The sequence below is a fragment of the Puma concolor genome, chromosome B2, assembly GCF_028749965.1.
Source record: "Puma concolor isolate L17-30 chromosome B2, mPumCon1.1.hap2, whole genome shotgun sequence".
Lineage (NCBI taxonomy): Eukaryota > Metazoa > Chordata > Mammalia > Carnivora > Felidae > Puma > Puma concolor.
Window position 1 is genome coordinate 151,571,128 of NC_141671.1, and position 25,301 is coordinate 151,596,428.

The 25,301-nt window shown below is 53.5% G+C and overlaps 1 protein-coding gene across 4 annotated transcripts in view; it reads right to left on the reverse strand.

Annotated features, from left to right (window-relative positions):
• RPS6KA2 (ribosomal protein S6 kinase A2) overlaps nt 1-25,301 on the reverse strand; it is a 355,983-nt gene that overhangs the window by 222,021 nt on the left and 108,661 nt on the right. Inside the window, exon 1 of one of the 4 annotated variants that reach the window (XM_086708308.1) lies at nt 6,638-6,843. The exons of the other annotated variants lie outside the window; for them this stretch is intronic. Coding sequence (XP_086564434.1) covers nt 6,638-6,688 — 51 coding nt within the window. The 5' untranslated portion in view covers nt 6,689-6,843. Of the gene's footprint in view, nt 1-6,637; nt 6,844-25,301 lie in introns of those variants that run through there. 4 annotated transcript variants of the gene reach the window in all.

A 25,301-nucleotide genomic window follows, 5' to 3' on the forward strand; every position in this document is an offset into this window, starting at 1 on the left:
GACCCGCCACAGAAACTCAACCCGGCAAGCCCTGCGACAGCCACGGGAGCCTGTCCCCTGCCTACAGACTGTGTCCCCCATGGCATCGCATGGCCTGCCTTTCACTTGTGCCCTCCCCTCTTCCACTCACTTGGCTCCTCCTGTTTATCCTGTGAGACTGGCCACCTCCTCCATGAAGACCGCCTTGACTGCCAGCCAGATTACACTCCTCTGCACGTCCCCACATGTAGTCCACTGCTTCTGGCTGTGCCGGGCGGGACCTTGCCACACCGAGGGGTCCTGTGGCAGCACCCAGGCCTCCCTCTGGTGCCCGTGCACACCGGCTGTCCCGACAGCCCCCCCAAGGCCCCGGGGGGCATGTGCGCACGTGGGGGCATCGCTCCATGTCCTCTGTTGGCAGGCGGAAGGAGAAAGAGGAGAATGTGGCCCAGTAAAGGCGTGGAAGGACCGAGTCAGGGCGACAGGGGCCCCGGGACACGTTCGTGCCGGCCGGACACACGGAGGAGAGGACGCGAGCCCACGCTCTGCGCCTGCCTCGTTCCTGCCACCGCTTCCCGGGCTGTGGGACAGCACACTCAGCCGCATCGTGTCTTCGGCGCTCGCCTCCGCGTCCACGACGGTGACAAGAGCAGCGGTGGCCGGTGAGGGCCCCGTACACGCAGGAGCGGCGGGCACGGCCATCGGGACAGGGAAACAAAGCTGCGCAGCATCCTGAGAGCCGAGTGCCCACGAGCCCGACGGTGGAAAGCCCCGGAGTCCCGCGGGCAGGGGTGCCGCGTGGAAGCCTCGGCCGCAAGCGGCTTCCGACTTCGGGCGCCCGTGTCGTGGCCGCGGGGTCGGGGGCCAGCCGCGGGATTTCCCGCCCGTGAAGCTGAAGGGGCGGCGGGGGGGGGGGGGTTCCGGAGGGAAAGGGGTTTGTTAGAAGCATGTGTTTCTCCGTCGGCGTCTGTCTGCTTCACCATATTTATTTCTCCACTCAAGTCAGTTTACCGGATCGTCTGGATCACGCAAATCCCATCACCGTGAGCCGCCCACATGCGGCTTGCTAAACTTTGACTTTTTGGGCTGAAGGGCCAGCCGAGAACATTCAGACACACTGAGTTTGGGAACGTTTGCGGAAGGGGCAGGATCGCCAGCGCGCAGCGGAGGCCAGCGGACCCGGCACCACGTGAAAGGTCACGGGGTTTCTGTCCCATCGGAGCACAGACGCGGGAGACGAAGCTCGGCGGTGTCCCTCCAGACGGTGTGAGCCACGGGGAGAGACCGCTGAGCCCTGCACAGAGGAACGAGCCCCAGATACACGAGCGACACCAAGGCCGCCAGACCACCCGCCTGCCACGGGGGCGGCCTCTGTGAGCGGGGCTTCCTCGCTAGCTCGGCCCCCCCACCTGGCCAGAGCGGGATGGGGCGGAGGGGGTGATGCCGGGACAAAGGACAGCGGAGGCTCTGGCTGGAGTGCGGCTGATGGGGGTCTCTGAGGGCAGAAGGCGGGGCAGGGGTCCCTGGGCTTCCTGGGACACGGCTGCTGCCCTCGCTCTCCTCTGCCCAAAGTCTCGGGCAAGGCTCCCGCGGTCACTGAGGCCCGTGTGCAGGTGAGTCTTCGGGGGGATTGGAAGGTGCCGGGCTCAGCCGTGGGCACACGTGCTGTGAACACCGGGACACGGGGGCCAGACCTGGGGGCGGCCGAGAGCCACCGCCCGGAAGTCTTCTCTGACCCCCTGCCCGTGCCGGCCCCACTCTGGCCACCCCCCTCGCCCGCGGAGAATACCCTACCGCCAGAGCCACGCCTTCGAGGACGGTAAGTCCTAAGGCACTGGTGATGAGGAACCCACGTGACGTTATCTTTCCCAGGTCCACTGACGGCCACTTAGCAAAGAGCAGGACCGTGAAGCAACACGTCACCCTGGGCTGGGGTCTGAGCGAGGGGCACACAGCGCCGCTTCTGTGCACGGAACGTTCGTGGGCCGACGGGGGAAACGACGCGCGGCTGGAGTCACAAGTCTTCCAGGCTCTAGGAAGTGCCCCGGGTTAGCTGTGTGGCACTAACGTGACAGGCAGCTTAGCAATGGTTTCTATACACACCAGCGTGCACGCCTATAAACACGCGACCTGCTCATGCTCACTTCCCGCCTACGTAAAGTGGGGTAACCAATGCACCGGCCTCCTACGACTTCTGCGGATTAAGTGGGTTATTACGTGTAATGCACTTAAAACGGGGCTGGCATCTTCTAATGGGGAATCGGGAGCTTAATCCCCAAAGAGCCACAATAAGGCCTCCATTTCCCAGATCCAGACTGAAAGGCGGAGAGGAATCGGACCAGCGTGGCGATGAGGGGGTCCTCCGAGCTGGAGACATGAGTCAGCCCCTGCACATGCCCGCACACACCTGCACACACCTGTTGTACACACGCACATCTGTACTAACACGCACACCTACATGCACCTGCACGCACATCGCCCACAGCCCCAAGAGTCTCGAGCAGGAAGAGAACCTGGACGTAATCCTGAGTGAGCAGGCAAGGGCTTGAAGGTGGAGGCCGAAGACCAAGAAAGGCACTCAAATCCACGGGACTTACCACGTGTGACTGACGGACGGGGAGGGCCCGGCCACAGGCGTCATCAATCACGCGGCTCCGGCTCAGGACTGGCCACAGGGAGCCGGGGGCCCCGACAGCAGACTTTCCCGCCCACCCCAGACCCCCGTGCACCGACGCTGCCCGCCCCTGCCCTCCTGTGGGCACCGCCTCCCCTGTTCAGAGCAGGTCACTCATCGGAGCAGCCGGGCCCGTCACTCCCTGAGCGGTGACGGTGGCTTTCAGAGGCACCCGGCGTCCGAACACGGCCCCGAGGAGCCGCTCCAACATCAGCGACAACACAGGTGCTCGCGCTCCACACGGCCGTCTCACAGTGGAGACTCCCCCCTCCCCTGTCATCCAGCACCCGCCGCACGCTCCCCTCCCTGCACGCGGCGCGAACCGGGCCCCTGGGCCCAAGCCGCCCCTGCAGCGGCCGTGCGCACCAGCAGCCCCGCGTGCCCCCCGCTGGGGCGTGGATGCGCGGTTTCTCCGCTTCTTGCCTCCGACAGGAGGCGTCTGGATTCACCCAGAGAGGAACCCGGGGGCCAGGTGCCCGCCATACCTGCCATGGGCGCATGTGTCCCCTCAGTCCGACAGGGAAGACCGAAACCGTGTGCCTGGACACAGGAACAGGGAGGTGGAGGGGAGGAGAGGCGAGGCTGAGCCCGGCCAGCCTCACTGTGCATTGTTCCTTCCGGCTGTGCCCTCAGACCTGCAGGCCCCGCTGGCCCTGTGCACATGACGCACCCTGGGCCGGCCAGAGGGACCCCAGAGGACAGGCGTGGGTAACCGAGGACAACCGTGTAAGCTGGCTGCTTGAACCCCGTGCACTTAAAGGCCCCCACGGTTCACAGGCAAACGTCTGTTGAGTCCGAACAGGGCTGCCCGGTGGTAGCCACAAGGGGCTGAGCCCAGCATCCCCGTGCGCTTTGCTGGGACAGTGGGCGTCCACCTGCCATCGCCCCACAGAGAGAGGTACCCTGATAGGGACTCACCAGATGCTGAGGTGGAACCGACAGCCGCTCCGAGGCCCCCGACCTTGCTGGCAGGCGCCCAGGAGTCCTGACTGCGTCCCTCCCCGGGAAGGGGTGCCGATGGCCGGGAGGGGGCTGTCCGGGAAGGGGCACGGTGAGGACTGGAGGGAGGAGGGTGAGGGCAGGAAGCCGTGTGCCTCTGCGGCTTGGACACACGAGCCCGTGCACTTGGTCAGGTCTGTCGTTCGCATCCACTGCGGATCCCACTCCGGCGCGGAAAGGTGTCGATATACCCGGAGAGGACCCACTAGAGCAACGACTCGGCAAACTGGCCCTTTCCATCCCACAGAATGGCGGCGCATCTGCCTGTTCCTCGGCACGGAGCGTCCCGGCCGCAGAAATACACGCCCGTCGGCTCAGAGAGCCAGACGGGATTCCCGGCAGACATCGGGAAGTCAGACGCGGACGCTGCGGCCAGAAGTGCGTCCTGGTGGCCACGAACCGCTTTACACAGTCGTAAGGATCCTTAACAGACAGAGCACCGTGACCCTCGCTCGTCCACTTCCAGGCCGGGGTCCCCCACACGGCGCCACACGGCCGTCCTGTCCACGCATGAGGCGAACGTCCCCTCCCTGGGGAGGGCGGCGTGGGGCCTCTGCTCGGCAGCTGGCCCGCGCGGTCACACCCCTGGCTTCACCACCACCCGGGGAACCGGGCAACTCGCCTCCTCCAGATGGCCTCGGGCTCCTCGTCTGCGAAACAGACACAGACACGCTGCCTAACGAGTGCTGGTCCTCTGGGGCAGGCCCCGGAAGGTTCTAGTTTCAGACGTAAGTGACCACGTGTACAAATACAGGCGACGTGTGCTTGCACCGAAGGCGGACCTATCTGTTCCTGTTCTTCAGGGAAGTCCCCGGGGACGGAGACCTCCGAGTGCTCCTGCCGTGCACGCGCGTTCACGAGGGCTGTTACCTGGCACTGACATCTCTATGTTTTATAAGGACTGTTAATTAAGTGAAAGCTTTAAATAGATTCTTGGCTAGCTGGGTCATAAAGAGTGTGCGGCACCCGTGAGCGCCAACCGCACACGGTTCCTACGGTTCCCGTGGCGGTTTCGTCACGCGAGAACAAAAGTGAAACCTCTCAAAGATCCTTCAGGTTCTAGAAGATTCGGGCCCGGGTGGTTCAGCTTGGGAAACCCGCGCTCTGTCCCGATACACACAAACGTCTGTGACGCATGACGGGCGGAAACCAGCAAAGGGCAAACAGGCGAGACGGGCGCCGTCTGGGGCTCGCGTCCCGGCTCAGAGCGCGGGGGCAGCGGGGGGAACCTCCCTTCCCTTTCGCGGCTCCTGCAGCTCAGGCCTCCCTCACCTGTGACTCCACAAGGATTTCCAGGGGCCGGTCTCTCCTCACAAACCCCGGCGAGGCCCACCAGGCTCCCCAACAACTGCTCCTGCGTCCCAGCCGGGCACCCCCTGCCAAGTTGCGTCCTCGCAGGGGCCAGTGGGGTCTGACCGCCTGCAAGACACTTTCTTCACCACCACGCCCAGTTTATACCACATACTGTGTCCTCCCCATTGGTACCACAGTGCTCACGGCACCCCAGGCCCCGACACGATCTAAGGACTCTGGTCTAAATCTTCAAAGGGACTGGGGGCCCCGTGGGGTTGAGGCAAAGGCATATTCCAAATAACAGTGCTGAGTATGTTTCAGGCATTTCTTTCTTTAAAAAAAAAATCTTTTTTAATGTTTATTTATTTTTGAGAGACAGAGCATGAGTCCGGGAGGGGCACAGAGACAGAGGGAGACACAGAATCCGAAGCGGGCTCCAGGCTCTGAGCCGTCAGCACAGAGCCCGACATGGGGCTCGAACTCACCAATCGCGAGATCATGTCCTGAACCAAAGATGGATGCTTAACCAGCTGAGCCACCCGGGTGCCCCAGGCGTTTCTTTATCCAGGCATTTACTTGTTTATCCAAAGATTAGAACGGAATAGTACGAATCATAGAAGGCTAGGAGGAAGCTGGCCAGGGCACACATCCCCCACCCCCTCGCTGGGCAGCTACCCATGATGCTCAGTGAATATCCACAGACCAATCAAAGTCAATCTCTTACACAGGACCAGTAACAGGACAGGGAATCCTGTTGGGAGAGTGGACCACAAATTAACAAAGACACAGTTCTGTCAAACGGGATTCCCAGGGGGAGACAAAGTGAGCCAGGCATGGGGGTGCTTGTGCCAATGCCCCACAGAGCAAGTCCAGATCCAAGACCTCACCTCCCACCTCACCCTCACCTGCTGGCACCTGCTGGCTCAGGGAAGGAAGGCTGGGAGGACAAAGTGGTCTAAAATAAGCAGAGGGGCGCCCGGGGTGGCTCAGTCGGTTGAGCATCCAACTTCAGCTCAGGTCATGATCTCACAGTTCAGGAGTTCGAGCCCCTGAACTGACAACTCGGAGCCCGGAGCCTGCTTCGAATTCTGTGTCTCCCTCTCTCTCTGCCCCTCCCCTGCTTGTGCACGCACGTGCGCTCGCTCTCTCTCAAAAATAAACATTAAAAAATTAAAAAAAAACCGGCAGAGAAAGAAGAGGGCAGAAGTGTAAGAAAAACCTAAAAGGACTGAACGCCTCTCAGCCTCCTACCTTGTGCCTCCAGCTCTAGATAACCTAAACTCGCCCCTTGAGGAAAAGAAACCGCCGCCCCCAGAGACCAGAGCTCGAGCATGGGCCCAAGAGCGAGCGAGGTTCTGCAGTCTCAACGGCGAGATCAAATAACGTCTGCCAGAGAGCAGCCGCTGGGCAACGGGACCCCCTCGCGAGTCAACATATAAACAAATACAGCAGCCAAGCGGGACGAGTTTGCACCTAAACGAAGAAAAATAAATGACAAAAGTGAAAGTTAAAAAAAAAAAAAAATCACACTCCAGGTCTCATATGAAGTATCAGGAAGCGAGGGGGAAAGGTTAGCAATGTCATGGGTGACTTTGAAATACAATTACCTAAGGGACTGGCCAGTGAGGCTCCCAGACGGGACAACACGGCGTGCTCCGAAGCAGTTTGTAAAGAAGCAGCGAAGGTACTTACTAACAGCGCCCCGTAGAATTTCGAGAAGGCTTGCCGGAAGCGAGAAAGCATCCTGCCTCGGTGAGAAATGGGTTTAGGGCCGGGAGTCGCCCGCTCCTCCTCCTGGAGCGTGGACAGTCTCACTCCCCCACGTGCCAGAGAGCACACCTCCCACTGGGGTTTGTCAACATTCGGGCTGGTTCTCCCCGGGGCGGCAGCAACACGCCGTTCCCGTGCAGCGAGGCCAAATCAGAACCACTTTTAGGGACTGACCTAATCCAGCACCCCGGGCTCATTTACTTAATATAGGGACCGCCGTCTCCAATGGGTGGCGAGCGGGCAAGGTTGGCCACCTGTTCTGCTGTGGGTCTGCCGGGCTTGAGCGAAGCCCAGATCAGACGCGCCACTAACTGGAAGCCAAGGGCGGTGGGGGCAGCTGGACCACACGGCCGACCGCCCCGGCCAAACGCACACGCTCTGCTCCGTCTTCGTGCCCGGGAGCCGGCAGCGCGGGCCGCTAAGAACGCGACTCCCGTCGTCGTCAGTCTTGCTTCCGTGCGGTTTTTTCCCTGGAGTCTCTATTTCTGTCATTTTGAGAAGCTCCGACCTCCTCGAACCGTGGGTAGGGCCTCTGCGAAAGAAACCTAAAACCGGGAGAACGTAAGCCATGTACCAGCGCCACGCGGCTTAACTGCAAAGCCGCAAAGATTCACTGTTCCTGTGTCCGACCGCTGTCCTCCGGGTTCCTAAACCGGAACCTCCCTCCAGATCCGTGGCCACGGACGTCTAAGGCGGACCCCGATGGTTCATGAAATGGCCCCCGCCGTTCTGAAGTGATGGAGCTTAAAAAGAGACGTCTCTGCCATTAATATCCACCCCAACGGCTCCTTGACGGGCTGTGGCTGGCGGGTTCAACGTGCCGTTTTGCCTTCCCTGAGAACACAGCATGCCCACCAGCTCGAAACTCCCACCACGCCCGCTAGGCTCCTCGTCTGTGCGTCCCCAAACAGCAGCTAAATTGGCGTTAGCAAAGTTGGGCAGAAGGCCCACAAAAATAAAAGGCATAAAAAATAAGGTCCACTGACCATACTGCCGCTGAGACACGTCTCAGCCAAAAGTGACTCAGCTGGTTTGCGCAGCCGAGGGGTCGGGACCTCAGCCTGCCTCCCCCGTGACCGACTAGCACCACTCAGGCCCCCGCAAGGAACTCTCCCCTCGCTCAGTGCGGATTCTCACCACCATGTGGAAGGACAAAACTAAGACGCGTCTCTATCACGCATCAGCGGACGTCGCCGTTCGTGGGGAGTCTGTGTGGCATTTTGGACGAGAAGACAAGAGAGTATCTTTATGCCCGTGAATCCCCCGCAATTCACAGGGGCGGCCCGTCCAGACGGTCCTCACACCCCCACGCGTGGGGACTGGGGGACCGGAGGAATTTCACCTGGCAAGTCAGACCCACGCAGAAACCACCTGCTCAGCTCCACGTCGAGGCGAGCACCGGGGGCAGGAGGCCGGGCGTCTCTTCCCCGGGGAATTTGCAGAGACCCTCCCCCGTTTGGAGCCACCTGTCACTCACGGCCCGGCCAATGCAGTGACGTCACTGTCACGGCATCTGCTGCCTCGCTAACCGGCTCAGTTGTGGAGAGGTTTCTAGTAACGTTCCAGAGCTGAAGGCGGAGCTCCCCGACCAACGAGAAAATGTCTCCAGCTGCCAAGTGCGGCCTCACAGGGCTTCACCGCCCCCAGCTGGGGTGAGGGCACAGGCCACCGGGGTCACAGCTGCGCGATCCAGGAGGGCGGGGGTTGCTTCGGCCCTGCTGTGGGAACCACTTCCTGCCGCGTGGTGTTAGCGACCATCCACACTGCTAACTCCGAACGGTGTCCAGCTGACCTGTGTCCCCGACCTCCAGAAACCTGTACCAGCACCTGTCAACGGGGCACCCGGTGTGCGGCAGATGGCGCGGTCCCCAGGGCCACACCGGCTCCTTCTCCCGGCTCCTCTGACAGCAACAGCCAGGCACACCTTCCGCCCGTGACTCAGCTATTGGGGGTCTTTCCCTTCGTTCCCACGTTGACTCAGCCTCTTCTCTGTCGTGTCCCTGTTTCTGTCATTCCCTGCACCTGCCGCGTGTCTCCCAATTGCCGCAGAGGGGAGCCCCCGCCTCTCCATCTCGTAACCCCGTCTCAACCCGTTCTCCACAGCGTGACCAGACCAACGCTGACATCCAAGCCTTATAATCCTTGAGGACCCCGTTGTCCTCAGGACAAAGCCCAAGGCCCTGTAAAATGGTTCCCGAGCCCCCTGCCCCGTTGTGGCCCCAGTGCACCCCTCCTTGCCTGCCCACCCCTGCTCCTATCCTCACTTCCTCCCTTCCCCCCAAGCAGGGATTCTCCAGGGTGTATGCTGTGCCTTAGGTCTGGCCAACTCTCTCCCGGCTTCCTGTTCCCAGACAAAAGTCGGGGGGGGGGGGGCGAGTCCCCTAGCCCTGTGCACTGCTGTGGTGCCCTGGGTCACCCTGTATGGCCACAGCTGTCTTGGCAGGTGTGGCCTGCTGGCTTGTAGGCCCCGGAGGGCAGGGGAGTGCCTTACCCACTCCGCACACAATAGCACCCCTACTCGGGAAGGAGGGGCCGCTGCGCTGGCCCCCCACATACAACAGGTCATTAAATCAAGTGTGCACACGGGCACAGCCCGCAGCCCTGCAGGGCCACTGTCCCGATCAGCCATGTTCTGGATCCAAGAAATGCTGTTCCAAACTCTTACCCACATCTTCGAGACCCAAGAAGGTGAAGGCAGCGGGGGTGAGTGCCCGGGGGACGCAGACGCTGCTCCAGGAGGGGCCGGCACCCGGCTCTCAGCGTGGAGCCACCAGACCCTTGCGTATCACTGTCCCCTTCCCAGTACCGCCAAGCGCATGTTTTCTCGTTTCTCTCATGCTGCAGTTCATGATTTGAGAGGTGCTCACCGCGGGGTTGGCAAAAACGGTGCACGGCAGCGGAGTGAAGATCGTCACGTGAAACAATTCACGTTACTCGTGAATCTGTACGGACATATACGTGCGTCGGGCCACACATACACATTCCAGATTAATGGGAATTGTTTAACATTACAAACAACAGTCCTGAAACGAATGCTTCCGTTTCTGTAGCGAGAAGATACAGTAAGCTAATTCACACTTAACCAGCCAAACGGCTCAGAAAATGGTAGCCTTGAGGGAAGCTTCCCACCAGCGACCGGAGCACTTGTGGCTGACTGAAGAGAATGCTCTGGATGCTGGCCCATCACTGAACGCGTTGACCGTTCCTCCCAGCGGGGTGCCAGCCCCCGACGCGCTCGGCATGTGACGCGTCATTCTCCTTGCACATCCGTGTGTTCGAGAGAGATGCGGTAATCGCTCAGGCTGTGAAATAAACCCTGGAAAGCAGCGGTGAGTGAGAGGCACGCCAGCCTCGTGGCGCTAACATTCCGCTACAGGAACGTCGCTGAACAAATGACTACAAGTTACGTACGCAAACGCAGTTGTTAGGACTCTGCATAGCGTGTCATCTGGAGAACAGAGGGTGGGAAGACAGGGGCGCCCCTGCGAGTGTCAGCAAAGCCAAAACCCAACAGGCGAGTTAGCGGTCGTCTACGCTGAGAAAAGTGAAAAGAGGCCTCTACACAAAGACCGAGTATCAAACAAAACACAAACACAGCAGACCCCGCGTGAGCAGACCCACCGCAGGCTCTGGAAGGCCACGTGGTGGGAACCAGCGGGGACAGTGGCCGGCTGCATCTTGTTCTGTCCTAAGTGCAATGGGACCACGAAAGGGTTTTAGCTAGAAGGTGTTTCTCTGCGTGGTAACTGCCTCTGACCAGGGAAGAGCTGGACGAGGTGCGGGCAAGTCTCCGGGAACCAGCCGGGAACGTCGCTCGGACCACGGCTGCGTGAAGGGCAGAGTGATCTGAGATCCCACGGGTGGGGGGGAAACCTGGATGGGTGACTGACTGGATGCAGGATGAACAAAACTGGGGGGGGGGGTCAGAGATGATCGTCAGAAACCCGCCAGCGTAGGCGGAGAACGTCGTTTATATCCAGATGACAGCTCCTTTTTAACTCCACGCCAGACTTCCCTTCCAAGCTTCAGGCTAACGTGCCCACTGCCCACTCTCTGCTTGAAATGTTATTTCCACTTGCACAGAAACTCAACTAACAAGTCCACAGCTGAACACATCATTTTTTCCCCTGAACCACCCATTAAAACGAACAGCTCCTCCTCTATTTTTCCTTACTATATTATATTAGGACCTTATATATTATATTAGGACCTTATTATATAGGTCCTACCATTTGCTAATCATCTGTGATGGTTAATTTTCTGTGTCAGCTTGACTGGGCCACTGGGTGCCCAAGTATTTGGTCAAAGATTATCCTGGGTGTGTCAGGAGGATGTTTTTGCAGGAGATTAACATCTGGACAGGTAGAGAGTAAAGCGCATTACCCCCTTAATGTGGGTGGGCCTTGTCCACTCGAGTCCTGAATAGAATAAAAGGGCTGACCCTCCCTGAAGGAAGGGGTACTACCACCTACCTGATGCTTTCAAGCTTTCAAGCATCTGTCTTTTTCCTGCCTTTGGACTTGAACTAAAACGTGGCTCTTCCTGAGTCTGGGGCCTGCTGGCTCTCAGACCGAAACTCACACCATCGTCTCTCCTGGGTCTCCCGTTTGCCGACTGTTGATATAGGGACATGTCAGCCTCCACAATCAAGTGAGCCCATTCCTGGTAATACCTCCCTCTCTCTGTCTAGATAGACAGACAGACAGACAGACAGACGGATACAGATATCCAGATAGAGACATCTATAGATAAATACATACATATATCCTATTGGTTGCTTCTCCGGAGAAGCCTGACCGATACATCAGCCAAAGAGGGGATGATATTGCCCAGGAAGGAGATAAAGTTAAAAACCGAACACACAAAAAACCCTAGAAAACGAAGATAAGTTCGAGGGTGGTACCACAATGGTATCCACAAACTCTGGAGCCCACAAAGAAACAGGAATGAGCAAGATCGCTTCAAAGTCAGGTAGGTTGGAACGGGGGCAGGGCAGCCGCTGGGGGCAGGGCCAACCAGCAAGAGCTTCCGTCTCCCAGATTCCCATCCTGCTGCGTGCGGCCGTGTGGCCGAGCTCCGGTCACTGGTACATGTGGGGGGTTGATGGGACTCCCCAACACCCCATTAAAGACGGACTCAACGTGCCAGGCTCCCCTTTCTGTCTTCCGAAGGGTGGACACCCAACCCGAGAACGATCCCGTCTGAGCTCCATGGACAAGGACTTCACCCTCAAAGACAGCAGAGTGACAATATGGGCGGTCCCCAGATGACGCCGTGCAGGAGAGCCCCCCGCTTCCCCACCAGCCTGGACCGGCCACGTCGGTCCCACCCCCCGGCAGATCCAATCCTCCCTGACGTTAGTCACAATGTTCTGGAGCCTCTTTGTTGTGTCCTAGCAGAATCAGACCCTGACACATCCACAGATTAAGCAGCACAGCCACTGGCAGAGGCCCTGGGACAGGGCTGAAGGGGACGCCTGTCTGCGTGGTCACTGCTGTAGCCGAGCACCAAAGAATGTCTGCACCAGGGGGTGCGGGCGGAGTGAATGGACAGCGGGCAGAAGGTGCAGAAGTGGGGTGAGAGGGGGTAATTACAACGATTTACGGTGACGAGGAGAAAACACTAAATCTAAGGAGCGAGCATGTGTAAATCAGGAGTGAATGTGTGTGCACGGGCATGTGTGTGTGTGTGTGTGCATGCATGCATGCGCGCGTGCAGAAGAGACTGGGACATAAACAAAAATGGAAAGACTGAAATAAGAGTATTAACCCACCTTGTGAATCTCCTGATTACCTTTAGAGGAGGAAAGATACTTTCTTAAACGGGGTTGGGTGCGTATAAGCAGGACCTGTAGGGTCAGAGCAGGAATCTGAGGACGTTTCTGAACGATTTGCTCTTTCTTATTTCGTCTTCCTCCCTTTCTCCCCTCCTCCCTCCTTCTTTCCTCCTTCCTCCCTCTTTCCTTCCCTCCCTCCTCCCTTTTTCCCTTTTCCCTCCCATCCTTCCTCCTCCCTCCTTCCTCCTCCGTCCTCCCTTCCTCCCTCCTTTCCTTCCTCTCTTTCTCTCTTTTCCTCGTAAGAAGCAAGGTCAACCGGAGAGAACGCTGGCCAGAGTGCGGGTCAGGTTGAAGTGCGGGGAGAAAAGCAGGAAGTCGTCCCCGAAGAGAGAGCATGGTGAGCACAGGCCCACGCCAGGAACAAGGGGAAGTTCTTAAAGGCTGGGCTGGCGAGGCTGGGTCCACGCATCCTTATGGGAACAATGTACCCTGTAGTCGTCAGAGTTCAGACACATGGAGAACAGGAAATGACTGGCTCCTTCCAGGTTGTGTTTTTCCCCCGTGACCAGATTAAAAGGCTACAGGGCAAGATATTTCAGAGTCTGCAGCAGAGTGATGATAGGACCTTTGCTGGCCAGAAGGAGGTGACGACAGGAGGGGTGGGTGGGCCAGGCGGCGGGCCCATCGATGGGCGGGAGATTCTACTGAGAGGACGCACATCTACAGCGTGGCTTCCATCACAGCCGGCGAGAAGGACAGAAACGGGGCAAGACAACGTGCAGGATCACTTGTCGACTGCGGTGATGGAGTTCCCGGGATGACAGTTTAAAGTAGCGGCATATTTGGAGAAGACGGAGAAAGTCACAGGAGAGGGGGAGGCGAAGGAAGTAAGAGGTGACGGCATTGGATGAGGTTTTCATACGGATGTCGAGGACACGGGCATGGAGGCTGGGGCTCCAGAATCAGCAAAGAATCGCCGTGGTGACGCCACGTGGAGTGGACAGCCACACAAGTACAGGGACGAGTGGTGAAGCCAACCGGGTGAGATGCAGAGAAGCACGAGGTGTCCCAGTTGACGGGAGGGCTGAGACCGGGAGCCACCCGCCCCAAACACGTAGCACCCAGGCGCAAGATGCAACGGGGGAACGAGTCGCCTCCACTGGGGAGGACCCCAAGGCAGAGGATTCTGGGAGAAGAGTCTGAGGACGTGGGGAAGGTGGATGGGAGCACGGGGCATCGAGGGCAGCGTTCGGGAGGGTGTCTGCGGTCACAGGCATGAATGTGTGCGAGGGAACGAGTGACTGCGAGGTCGTGCTTTGAGTGGCGGCGGTACAGAAAGGGGGCGGCGTGGGGCGCACGGGCTGGTCATCTTGCCGGAGAAGGACCTGTCCCGGACCTCTCCCTGGACTGACAAACAATCTGACATCCTTCATTCACCTCCATCCTTCATTCTCGCAGAGTTACCTGGCAGAGCCTCTCCTGCATTTTCCGGAACGTTCTATTGATGTGAACGAGGTCACTCTGAGATGGCTGGTTCTTCATTAACTGCTGTTTCTCCTATAGACCTGTCTCACCCGTCATTTTAACCATCTGTCCTGGCCTCGTGCTGATGACGACCATCGAGTTCTCTGCTCTGGGATGGGAAGGTACCGCACTCTGGCCTCTCAGAACCAGGAACTCACATACGGTCTGATATCCTCTGTCACAAAGACACAGATTGAAATACACATCCAATTGGTAAGGACCCTTGTCCAGGCCAGGAGACTGGAACCCACATCGGGCAACCAAAGAGGTTTAATGTTTAACGGCACTACTTTCCCTCTACTCTTATCACACTCTGTACCCACAAAATAACGAAGGTCGAGGCCAAGGAACATCCTTTCTGAGTTCGGCCCTGCCCTTTCCTTGCTCTGTGACCTTGAGAAGCTCGTGGGGACACGGAGCACCATAATTTCTCCATCTTCCAGATAGAAATAAGTGCCCTACGCTGCCTGCCTTGAAGGTTGCTGGGAATGCCGAGTGACTCAGGAAATGTGGCACAATATCACGTTCACGGTGACATTTTATTGTTCCCAGCACGACGTAAGTCCGCATGCACCCTAAAAGACCGTTCACCCAAGTCAGAGCTTATGCCTTGCGATGCTGTAATCAGAATTTGTGTTTACTCACCTGATGTGTCTGCAGTCTCCCTTTCACACCTGTCCTTTCCCAAACTGTCCCTGGGGAGCTACGTGTGGGATCACACTGGAGTTTTCAAAAATAATTTCTCCATTTTCCTCTTCACGAGGACCATGTGAAGAGCACCACGTAAGGTGGGTGCTGAGGATGCTTCTGTTCCAGGGAGTTATCTCCCTCAGGCTTTGTCATCCTATCTGCTTTGTAAGCCCCGCCTCCCAGAAGCCTGGGGACATGGCTAAGCGCCTGGCTCTTCTTCCTGGACAGGACTGCCTCGTCCAGCTCTCATTCAGACTCTCCCTCCAACAAACCTTCTTCCACTGTGTCCGTAGACTGCCGTCTCCGGCTGGTGATTGCCCTGCCGCCACAGGCCTTCGTTGGACCGCATCATTGGGTCTGACTTTCCAATACGTGCCTCTCTGGGTGGATGAAACTCCCCATCATTTTCTAAGCTGGACTCACCTCACCAAGCGAAACAGGTAAAATCATGTCATCACCTACATCACGATGTGACACGTCCTGCTCACGGAACTGCTCGTAGCCGATGGATGCCTACGGCGACATATATCGATCAAAACACCCTTTCCCAATCATGCGATCGTGGGAACCGGACTTATTCCATATACAGCACCTTTTTTGTATTATACCAGGTCATGGGGGAGGCAATCTCCTCTGCAGGAGGGGTCATGGCTCTATGGGACTGACAGTGCACCTTGTACACGGGGTTCAATTCACACGAGCTGAGACCACTTTTTAAATCCAAAGAATGAACACACGTATTGACTCCATTAGGAAGCCCAAAACATGCTTTCACTAAGTTGCCAACATCAAACAGAGACACAGCCTCGAAGAGGAGTTAGCTCGTAATCTAGGCCACAGCGGGCCCTCAGTGTGTTGCCTAAGAACGCACGGCCTCCGGGAGGGCCTCGCTTCCTTCCCACCCGAGCCACTAAACATGCATCTTGTTTTCTCCTCCAGTCTCCCTCTTGGTTGCTCCAAATTTCTTCTGGGGAGAAATATGAAAAAGTAAAGCAGCGCCACCTAGCCTGTGAGGTCGAAGGACAAGGGCTTTGTCTAGAAGCACGCAAAGCTCTAGTTAACTTTGATGACAGTCCAGAGAGCCTGGCAGCTTCCAATTTCTTTTCTGCGATTCAATTAAGCTAATGTGTACATTTGTGCTTTAAGGTGTTCATTTTTTTCTACACAAGAGAAAAATACAAGGAGCCTGGGAAAAATTCTGAGAGCACAAAATCTAACAGACAAATGGAATCATTCAGCATGACTTCCTCAGGTAACGTTTGTTTTATGAATCCACTTTCCAGTTGTTTCTAGTTGTCTTTTTTTTTTTTTTTTTAATTTTTTTTTTCAACGTTTATTTATTTTTGGGACAGAGAGAGACAGAGCATGAACGGGGGAGGGGCAGAGAGAGAGGGAGACACAGAATCGGAAACAGGCTCCAGGCTCCGAGCCATCAGCCCAGAGCCTGACGCGGGGCTCGAACTCACAGACCGCGAGATCGTGACCTGGCTGAAGTCGGACGCTTAACCGACTGCGCCACCCAGGCGCCCCCGTTTCTAGTTGTCTTAAGAAGAACTTAAATTGATTCTGATTTCCATTTCTTGGAAGGGACCGGCTCACATTTCTCACAGACCGCTGGGCTGGAGCTTGATTTTTCATAAGAGATGAGGGTAACATCTGGAGAACTGCCACATCCCCCCCAAAAGTGGGGTAAGTTTAACTCGATCATAAATAACAGACACTGAAATGCCCCTCACAGGTACAGCAATCTTAAATAGTAATAAGGCAGTTGTCGGTAACATACACTAGGTAGCCAAGGTGATTCAAGGTCAGTTTTTTCTTCCAGAAGCTTCTGCAGATAATCAGCATCTCCCAACCACCCACCTGATCCTGTCCAAAAGCGATGCCCTGACACTTGCACGGTACTGATGAAATGCAGCTTGGTTTGCTACGGGCATATGTTTTATAAAATGCACTTGTAGGGGCGCCTGGGTGGCTCCGTCGGTCAAGCATCTGAATTCGGTTCAGGTCATGATCTCGTGGTTTATGAGTTCGAGCCCCACGTCAGACTCTGTGCTCACAGCTCGGAGACTGAAGCCTGCTTCGGATTCTGTGTCCCCCTCTCTCTCTGCCCCTCCCATGCTCATGCTCTGTCTCTGTCCCTCAATAATAAATAAACGTTAAAAAAAATGTTTTAATGTATTTGTAGCGGACAGAGTTGGGACTGACTCGACCTGAACATGATGTGGGAGACACAGGGGGCATAGGCAGACTTCTCCAGCACATGGAAGTCACCACGCTGAACACAAATGACCCTAACACAAGTGAACACGGCACCCACTGACCCACGTCTCCCCCCTTGGTCCTGTTTGGCCACATGCTCAGTCTTGAGAGTCTGTGTTGCAAGACTCTCCAGGATCTTTGTCAAGAGGAGCGAGCCCAGATCATCTCCAGAACTTCTGCTGGTGGTTTCACTGCATTTTGTGCAAAGCCTGCGACCATCCCTCTCTGTCCTTGTCTCCCCGCCAGCCACCCCAGCCGTCCTTGCCCGTTCTGCCATCAAGCTGCCTTTGTCTTTCACGGTATTACAGCAGAATTCCATCTGTACTCTAGCATACTTCATTTCATAGGAATTTGAAGTGTTATTTCCTATGCAAGGACTTCTTTCCGTTTAAATTCAAGTTAACGTACAGCATAGTATTAGTTTCAGGAGAATTTAGTGATTCATCACTTATATATAACACCCAGTGTTCATCCCAACAAGTGCCTTCCTTAATACCCATCACCCGTTCGGCCCATCCCCCTACCCACCTCCCTCCCATCAGCCCTCAGTTTGTTCTCTGCAGTTAAGAATCTCTTGGGGCGCCTGGGTGGCGCAGTCGGTTAAGCGTCCAGCTTCAGCCAGGTCACGATCTCGCGGTCCGTGGGTTCGAGCCCCGTGTCAGGCTCTGGGCTGATGGCTCAGAGCCTGAAGCCTGTTTCCGATTCTGTGTCTCCCTCTCTCTCTGCCCCTCCCCCGTTCATGCTCTGACTCTCTCTGTCCCAAAAATAAAAATAAACGTTGAAAAAAAAAAATTAAAAAAAAAAAAAAAAAAGAATCTCTTATGGTTTGTCTCCCTGTTATTATCTTATTTTATTTTTCCTTCCCTTCCCCTATGTTTGTCTGTTTTGTTTCGGAAATTCCACATGAGTGAAATCATATTTGTATTTCTCTGATTGACTTATTTTGCTTAGCATAATGCACTCTAACTCCATCCACATTGTTGCACAAGTGGTAAGATTTCATTCTTTTTGATCACCGCGTAATATTCCATTATATGTGTACACCACATCTTTTTTTTTTTTAATTTAAAATAAATATTTTTTGGGGCGCCTGGGTGGCGCAGTCGGTTAAGCGTCCGACTTCAGCCAGGTCACGATCTCGCGGTCCGTGAGTTCGAGCCTCGCGTCAGGCTCTGGGCTGATGGCTCAGAGCCTGGAGCCTGTTTCCGATTCTGTGTCTCCCTCTCTCTCTGCCCCTCCCCCGTTCATGCTCTGTCTCTCTCTGTCCCAAAAATAAATAAACGTTGAAAAAAAAAAAATTAAAAAAAAAATAAATAAAAAAATAAAATAAAATAAATATTTTTTAACATTTATTTATTTTTGAGACAGAGAGAGACAGAGCATGAACGGGGGAGGGGCAGAGAGAGAGGGAGACACAGAATCTGAAGCAGGCTCCAGGCTCCGAGCCATCAGCCCAGAACCCGACGCGGGGCTCGAACTCACGGACCACGAGATCGTGACCTGAGCTGAAATCAGACGCTTAACCGACTGAGCCACCCAGGCGCCCCGTCACATCTTCTTTATCCATTCGTCATTCGTCGATGGACATTTGGGCTCTTTCCATAATTTGACTAGTGTTGATGGTGCTGCTATAAACATTGGGGAGGATGTGCCCCTTTAAATCAGTATTTTTGTATCCTGTGGGTAAATACTTAGTAGTACAATTGCTGGGTGATAGGATACTTTTTTTTTTAACTTTTTAAGGAACCTCCATATTGTTTTCCAGAGTGGCTGCACCAGTTTGCATTCCCACCAACAGTGCAAAAGACTTTCTCTTTCTCCACATCCTCGCCAACATCTGTTGTTTCCAGAGTTGTTCATTTTAGCCATTCTGACAGGTGAGAGGTGGTATCTCATTGTGGTTTTGATCTGTATTTCCCTGATGATGAGTGATGTTGAGCATCTTTTCATGTGTCTGTTAGCCATCTGGATGTCTTCTTTGGAAAACCGTCTATTCATATCCTCTGCCCATTTCTTCACTGGATTATCTGCTTTTGGGGGTGTTGAGTTTGATGAGTTCTTCATAGATTTTGGATACCAACCCTTTATCCCATATGTCATTTGCAAATATCTTCTCTCATTCCGTTGATTGTAAATATTTATATCCCCAACTTGAAAGCACCCAAATATATAAATCAACTAACCACAAACATAAAGAAATTCATGGATAATAATACCTAATAGTCGGGGACTTTAATACCCCCACTTATAGCAATGACACACTGGACTGGATGGGCTTAACAGATATATTCAGAACATTTCATCCTAGAGCAGCAGAACATACATTCTTCTTGAGTACACATGGAATATTCTCCAGAATAGATCACACGCTGGGTACAAATCAGCCTTCAACAAGTACAAAAAATGGAGATGCATATTTTCAGACCACAATGCTACGCGACTTGAAATCAACCGCAAGAAAAAATCTGGAAAGACCATGGATACTTGGGAGATTAAAGAACATCCTACTAAAGAATGAATGGGTTAACCGAGAAATTGAAGAGGGAATAAAAAAGTGCATGGAAGCCAATGAAAATGAAAACACAATAGTCCAGAACCTTTGGGATGTAGCAAAGGTGGTCATAAGAGGGAAGTATATAGCAATCCAGGCCTTATTAAAGAAGGAAGAAAAGGTCTGAAATACACAACCTAACCTTATACCTAAAGGAGCTAGAAAAAGAGTAGCGAATCAAGCCCCATACCAGCATTAGAAGGCAAATAATAAAGATTAGAGCAAAAATCAATGATACCAAAATCAAAAAAAAAAAAAAAACTGTAGAAAAGATCAACGAAACTAGGAGCTGGTTCTTTGAAAGAATTAACAAAATTGATAAGCCCCTAGCCAGATTTATTAAAAAGAAAAAGGAAAGGACCCAAATAAATAAAATCATGAATGAAAGAGGAGAGATCACAACCAACAGCACAGAAATACAATTATAAGAGAATACTATGAGCAATCATATAGATGTCAACAAACTGGGCAGTCTGGAAGAAATAGACAAATTCCTAGAAATTCACACCCTACCAAATCTGAAACAGGAACAGAAACTTTGAACAGACCATAACCGGTAAACAAATTGAATGAGTAATCAAAAATCTCCCCACAAACGAGAGTCCAGGGCTGGATGGCTTCGCAGGAGAATTCTACCGAACATTTAGAGAAGAGTTAATATCCGTGCGAGGATTTTTAATTAGGATTTTTTTAGTTAGTGCTCTGGTTACAAATTTTCTAAGGTTTTGCATATTCTATTGCAACCCAGTATTTCCCTAAGCCCTTGCTATTTTCAGTGGATGATTCTGCACACTGCAAGGTTTCTCAGGAACACATGTACTGCTTTATAAATAACGCACCTGTATTGCCAATCCCTTAGTGGACACTTCAAAGGCAGGATATCTCATCGCATTCAGCGGCTCACTTTTATTCCAGTTGTGGTGTTGATGTATGGAGTTACAACTCACATACTTAAATTAGCTTCTTAATATTTTGTGTTTACTGCAACTTTGAGAAGTCTACCGTTATTCATGTATCCAGATATTTAAGTACAATTGCTATAAATTGCGATGTAACATTTAGACCTTATGAACAAACCTCTTTGCCTAGATGTGAGCCTCAATTTTCTCTGACACATAAGGACATCTTTAAGCGGAATATTCCGGGGGCATCTGAGGGCCTCAGTCGGTGAAGCGTCTGACTCCTGGTTTCAATGATCTCTTTTATTAGGATGTGGTAAAATGGTCAGATGCTAAGAAAGAGGCTAATAATAATTTTGGTGTAAACAGAGTCTCCCTTCCTGGAGACTCCGCATCTTCCCTGCTCTCGATGGTGGCGAAAAGCAGGAGGGCAGAGAAGGCGCCCAGTGACACCGCGCGGACGAACGCCTGCTCTGCAGGAAGCACCTGTGACCGGGCAGCGTGCGCTGGTGACACGAGCAGACATCACTGCTAATTAAATCAGTGACGGTTGTTAATTGACTCTGAGGGTTCCCCACCATGGCTTACTTTCCCAGACGACCGAAATCTTCTCATTTTCAACTTGAGTGACGGTTTCAGAACAGGTGATTTCCGAACCGGAGTCTCCTCCACCCATTTCCATGGGCAACAAGAAACGGCAAATCGTGCCATCAAATTAAAGGCTCTTAAGCTCTGTGGATGGGGTCGAGTTAGTCACGCAGACAAGTGGGAGAAATGAGAAACACGGGTAATGTGCTGCTCGATGTGTCAATATTCAAAGAAGGAAAACGAGGAGGATCACGGGCTGCGAGCCAGGAGCCAGGATGACGGTCACCCCTCACTCTGCCAGCTAACACCGCTTGCACATGTCACTTATCCTGACTGGGGCTCGGTGACGTGACCTCTTAAAATTGGGCAGTGATCCCTGCTGCTGACCTCGCTGCGTGCTGCTGAAGAAGTGACAGACGGTGCCCGCAGGGTGCTCTGGACACGAACTTAACAAATCACTGCTTTTCTTAATGGGGGAACCAGAGCCATGGTCCCGGAAGCCGGGAATCTTGACGATGGGGCATGTACTGACATAATTCCACGACAGAAGAGAGGAAACTAAGACTGGTTTGTGCCTTACTTTCATCTCAGCTCTCATTCCACTTCTGATCATTGTTACGCTTCCCAGCGCCTCTGTCCCGGGAGAGTCAGAGTCTCCAACGAGATGTGGGAGGAACTTGACATACAGGTAGGTCGAGAGGATTAGGAAATGTCAAATAACAAAAAGACGACGACGCGAAGGAAAGGAGTGAACTTAGATCCTGGCGCATTCTGTAGCCAGCTGTGTTCGTCTTTCCCCGACACCGTCTGGACTTACAGGTCCATCGATGCACCCTCTATTCTCCAGGGTGGATTTAATTATCGTCAACAAGTATTTTTCAAATAAACACTTCACTTTCTGAGTCTGCCTCTGACTCATCACAGCTGAAAATGAATTAGGGGTTGCAAAGGTCCAAATCGTGAACAGAACAACTGTGATTTTCTAAACGGAAGGACATGTTTAAACATCGGCGAGACCTTCCATTTTCACACACGCCATATTCCATATTTAACCAGAATGTGCCATATAAAGTCATGTTCAAAATCCCAAGGGAGTACTAATCAAATCCGGGCAGTGAAGTGTAATCGCATTCATGTCTTGGGTCAGCACACAGTGTCTTTTTCTCCTTATCAATACTCTTACGGTATCACCTGGGCACGTCAACTAAAGAATGTATACCACGAATCTCTGAAGACCTGGAAGATTCCGGTTCTATTTTGCTTTGTATGTTACGCCTCATTTTGAATCTGAAGTACTCAAGGTAAAACTCTAGCTGTAAGCCCTGCAGATGCTGGGACTTTAAATCAGTAACATCTGATTTAGATGGATACTCGAACATTGCCCTGAACCCAGATTATTCCCCAGCACGGCTCATCGCACCAGATGCACTCCTCAGCGCACTTTCTTAAGCAATAATGTGTGCATGCACGCACCTCGTGTGGGTGGGTACAAACACTGTCTCTCTTTTTATTACGTCCTGGAAGTAGATGAATTACGTACGCAGAAGGCGAAACACAGATTCTTTTCCCTATTCCTCTCACTAAGATCAAGCAAACCCTCTGGACATTTCATGGAAAACAAACGCAAGATTGTGAACCGTGGAGAGAAGAAGGCAGGTCAGCTAAAGACTTCAGGACCCGAGGAGTGACCTGGGGGTCAGTCCCCTGGGTTTTTCTTTTTGCTTTGCGTATCCCACACCTGGAGCTGAAGAAACCAGCAACCCTAGATACCAATGGGCATGGTGGGGGTGGGGGGGGAGGGGAGAAGGAGATGAAGCCCCAACAAGAGCCGGTGCTCTCATGTGGAGGAGCCTGGAGTCCTCCCTCACTGGGCTACACTGAGGTGCCCAACACCCCCGTCTACTGCCCAGTGGGCAAGAGGCCTCCAACCACTGCTCAGTAGTAATAAGCCCACACCATCCCTTGGTGGCAGTGGAGGCCATGCAGGGAGCTGGAACACCCCCTTCTGCCCAGCAGCGACAGAACCGCCCCTTGAGAATCAGGTGGAAAGACGTGGTCTCCCACCCTTCTCTGCAGGAATGAGGTGGCGGCCTCCCCTGCTCTGCTGGAGTGGTCCCAGAACATACCTGCTAAGCCCGAGTCTTAGAAAGGATCCGGGGTCTCACAGCCAAACCACCAAAAATGCAGATTTCAACCACACCAAAAAAATCACTCATCACACCAAAAACCAGGAAGATCTCAATCCAAATGAAAAAAGACAACCAACAGACGTGAAAACAGGATGACAGAGATGTTCGAATTATCTGACAGAGATCTCGAAGCAGCCATGAAAAAAATGCTTCAGCAAGCAACTGCAGACAGGTTGAAACAAATAAAAATAAGTGAATAAACAAACCCTGAACTAAGAAACAGGAAATGCGTAGAAGAATTAAGCAGAAATTTGGAATCTGAAAAATACACTCATATAGAAAGGTTGCAGTTTGGGAACAACAGCTGAATGGAGGGAACAGAGGAAGGAATTAGTGAAATGGAGGAAAAACAATAGAAAACTCTCCCTCCAAGTCTAGAGAAAGAACATCATAAACCCAGAGCAAGCACAGAGAAGGACATAAATACATGGAAATGAATGAATGAATAAATATAAACAAAGAGCAGTAATCAGTGCAATTAAAAACAGGAAAACAACAAATAGTATCAATGAAACAAAGACCTGTGTTTTTAAAGATCAATAAAATTGACAAACCTCTAACAAGACTGACAAAGGAGGGAGGGAGGGAGGAAGCACAAATCAGCAGTATCAAGAATAGAACAGGAGGCATCACTACAGATCCTGCAGACATCAAAGGTTAATAAAGGAATCCAGCTCAGCACACAGAGATTTGCCAGCACAGATGAAATGTACCTTGAAGGGACACACTGCTGGCGTGGTCCGCCCACCGGTGGATGGACCTTCATAAGGGGTCCCCACGAAGGCCTTTGAGGGAGGTTCAGGGTCAGCGGGGCAGGCAAGTCTGAATCCCAGGCACTTGGAGCATGATTAGAAGTGAGGGGTGCAGAATGTGGAGGAGTTCATTCTCTCATGAGGGGCAAGGGACAGGGACTCCTCTTGTCTAGATCCAAATACTAAACTGATTAAAGAGGGGGTTTTTGGCTATTGACAAGGGGATAACACTCATAGATAGATACAGAGGACTACTAGGTGTTTGGGGCCCAATTAACACCCATTGGGTAGGTTACACAAGGCTTTGCAGCTGCCCTATTTAATTGACAAGTACCTCTGGGGTGCCTGTGCTGAGCCAGGGCGGGGCTAAGCTTACAGGCTGGCAGAGGAATGGACCATGGCAGCCTAGGGAGAGAGGTACCACTACAGTATTGTTATGAGCCCCACATGCTGCAGCACAGTCACTGCTCTCCCCGCGTGGTCTCAATGCAGCCCCACAAGGTCCACAGATTTGCTGTGTCCCTAGAGGTCCAGAAAACAGACTGAAGCCAGAGCACTCCGCCTTCCCAGTCCCTCATTCTGGATGCTGCCATGTGTTGTATGGATAGACAAAGATTACCTGAATAGGTAAACATAAAGTTTATCCTGAGTTTTCTTCTTCTATTGGCAAGGAAGTGAGCTCAGTGGTGTGTCACCGAGGGGCATTCATTAGAACGTACTAGCACAGGGGCACCTGGGGGGCTCAGCCGACCGAGCATCTGACTTCGGCTCAGGTTATGATCTTGTGGTTGGTGAGTTCGAGCTCTGCGCCGGGCTCTGTGCTGTCAGCAGAGCCCATTTTGGAGCCCCTGGCCCCCTCTCTCTGCCTCTCCCCTGCTTGCGCTCTCTCAAAAATAAATACACGTTTTTTTAAAAAGAACATACTAGCACTAGCACTTATCTGGGAGCTGACCATCTGAGATTCCCCCACCTGGCAGGTCCGTACCAGCAGGTGTGAGTGTGAATGGCTTGCTGGTCTACCCTCAGGTGGGAGGCAAGGTTCTGCTGTGAACCGGGGGAGAGTGCCTGGAGAGACGTTTGCACTCCTGACAGTTTGTTTAGAAACGAAGCCAAAAACCACAGGCACAGACCGAGAAGACACAGCCACACGATCACTAGAAAGGACTGATCTTCCATGGAGTCCGCAGGCTATCACGTCTCCCGGGCATAGAGGCTGCCTGTTCCAGCACCTACACTTTGCCACCCTGAGTCCTACTCACCGCCCTCGTCCAAGCACAGCCCACATGCGGTTTCCCTTCAGACCGCAGGAACCGTGGCTGCCCAACCTGACTTTGTGGCCACTTGATTCTTCTGGA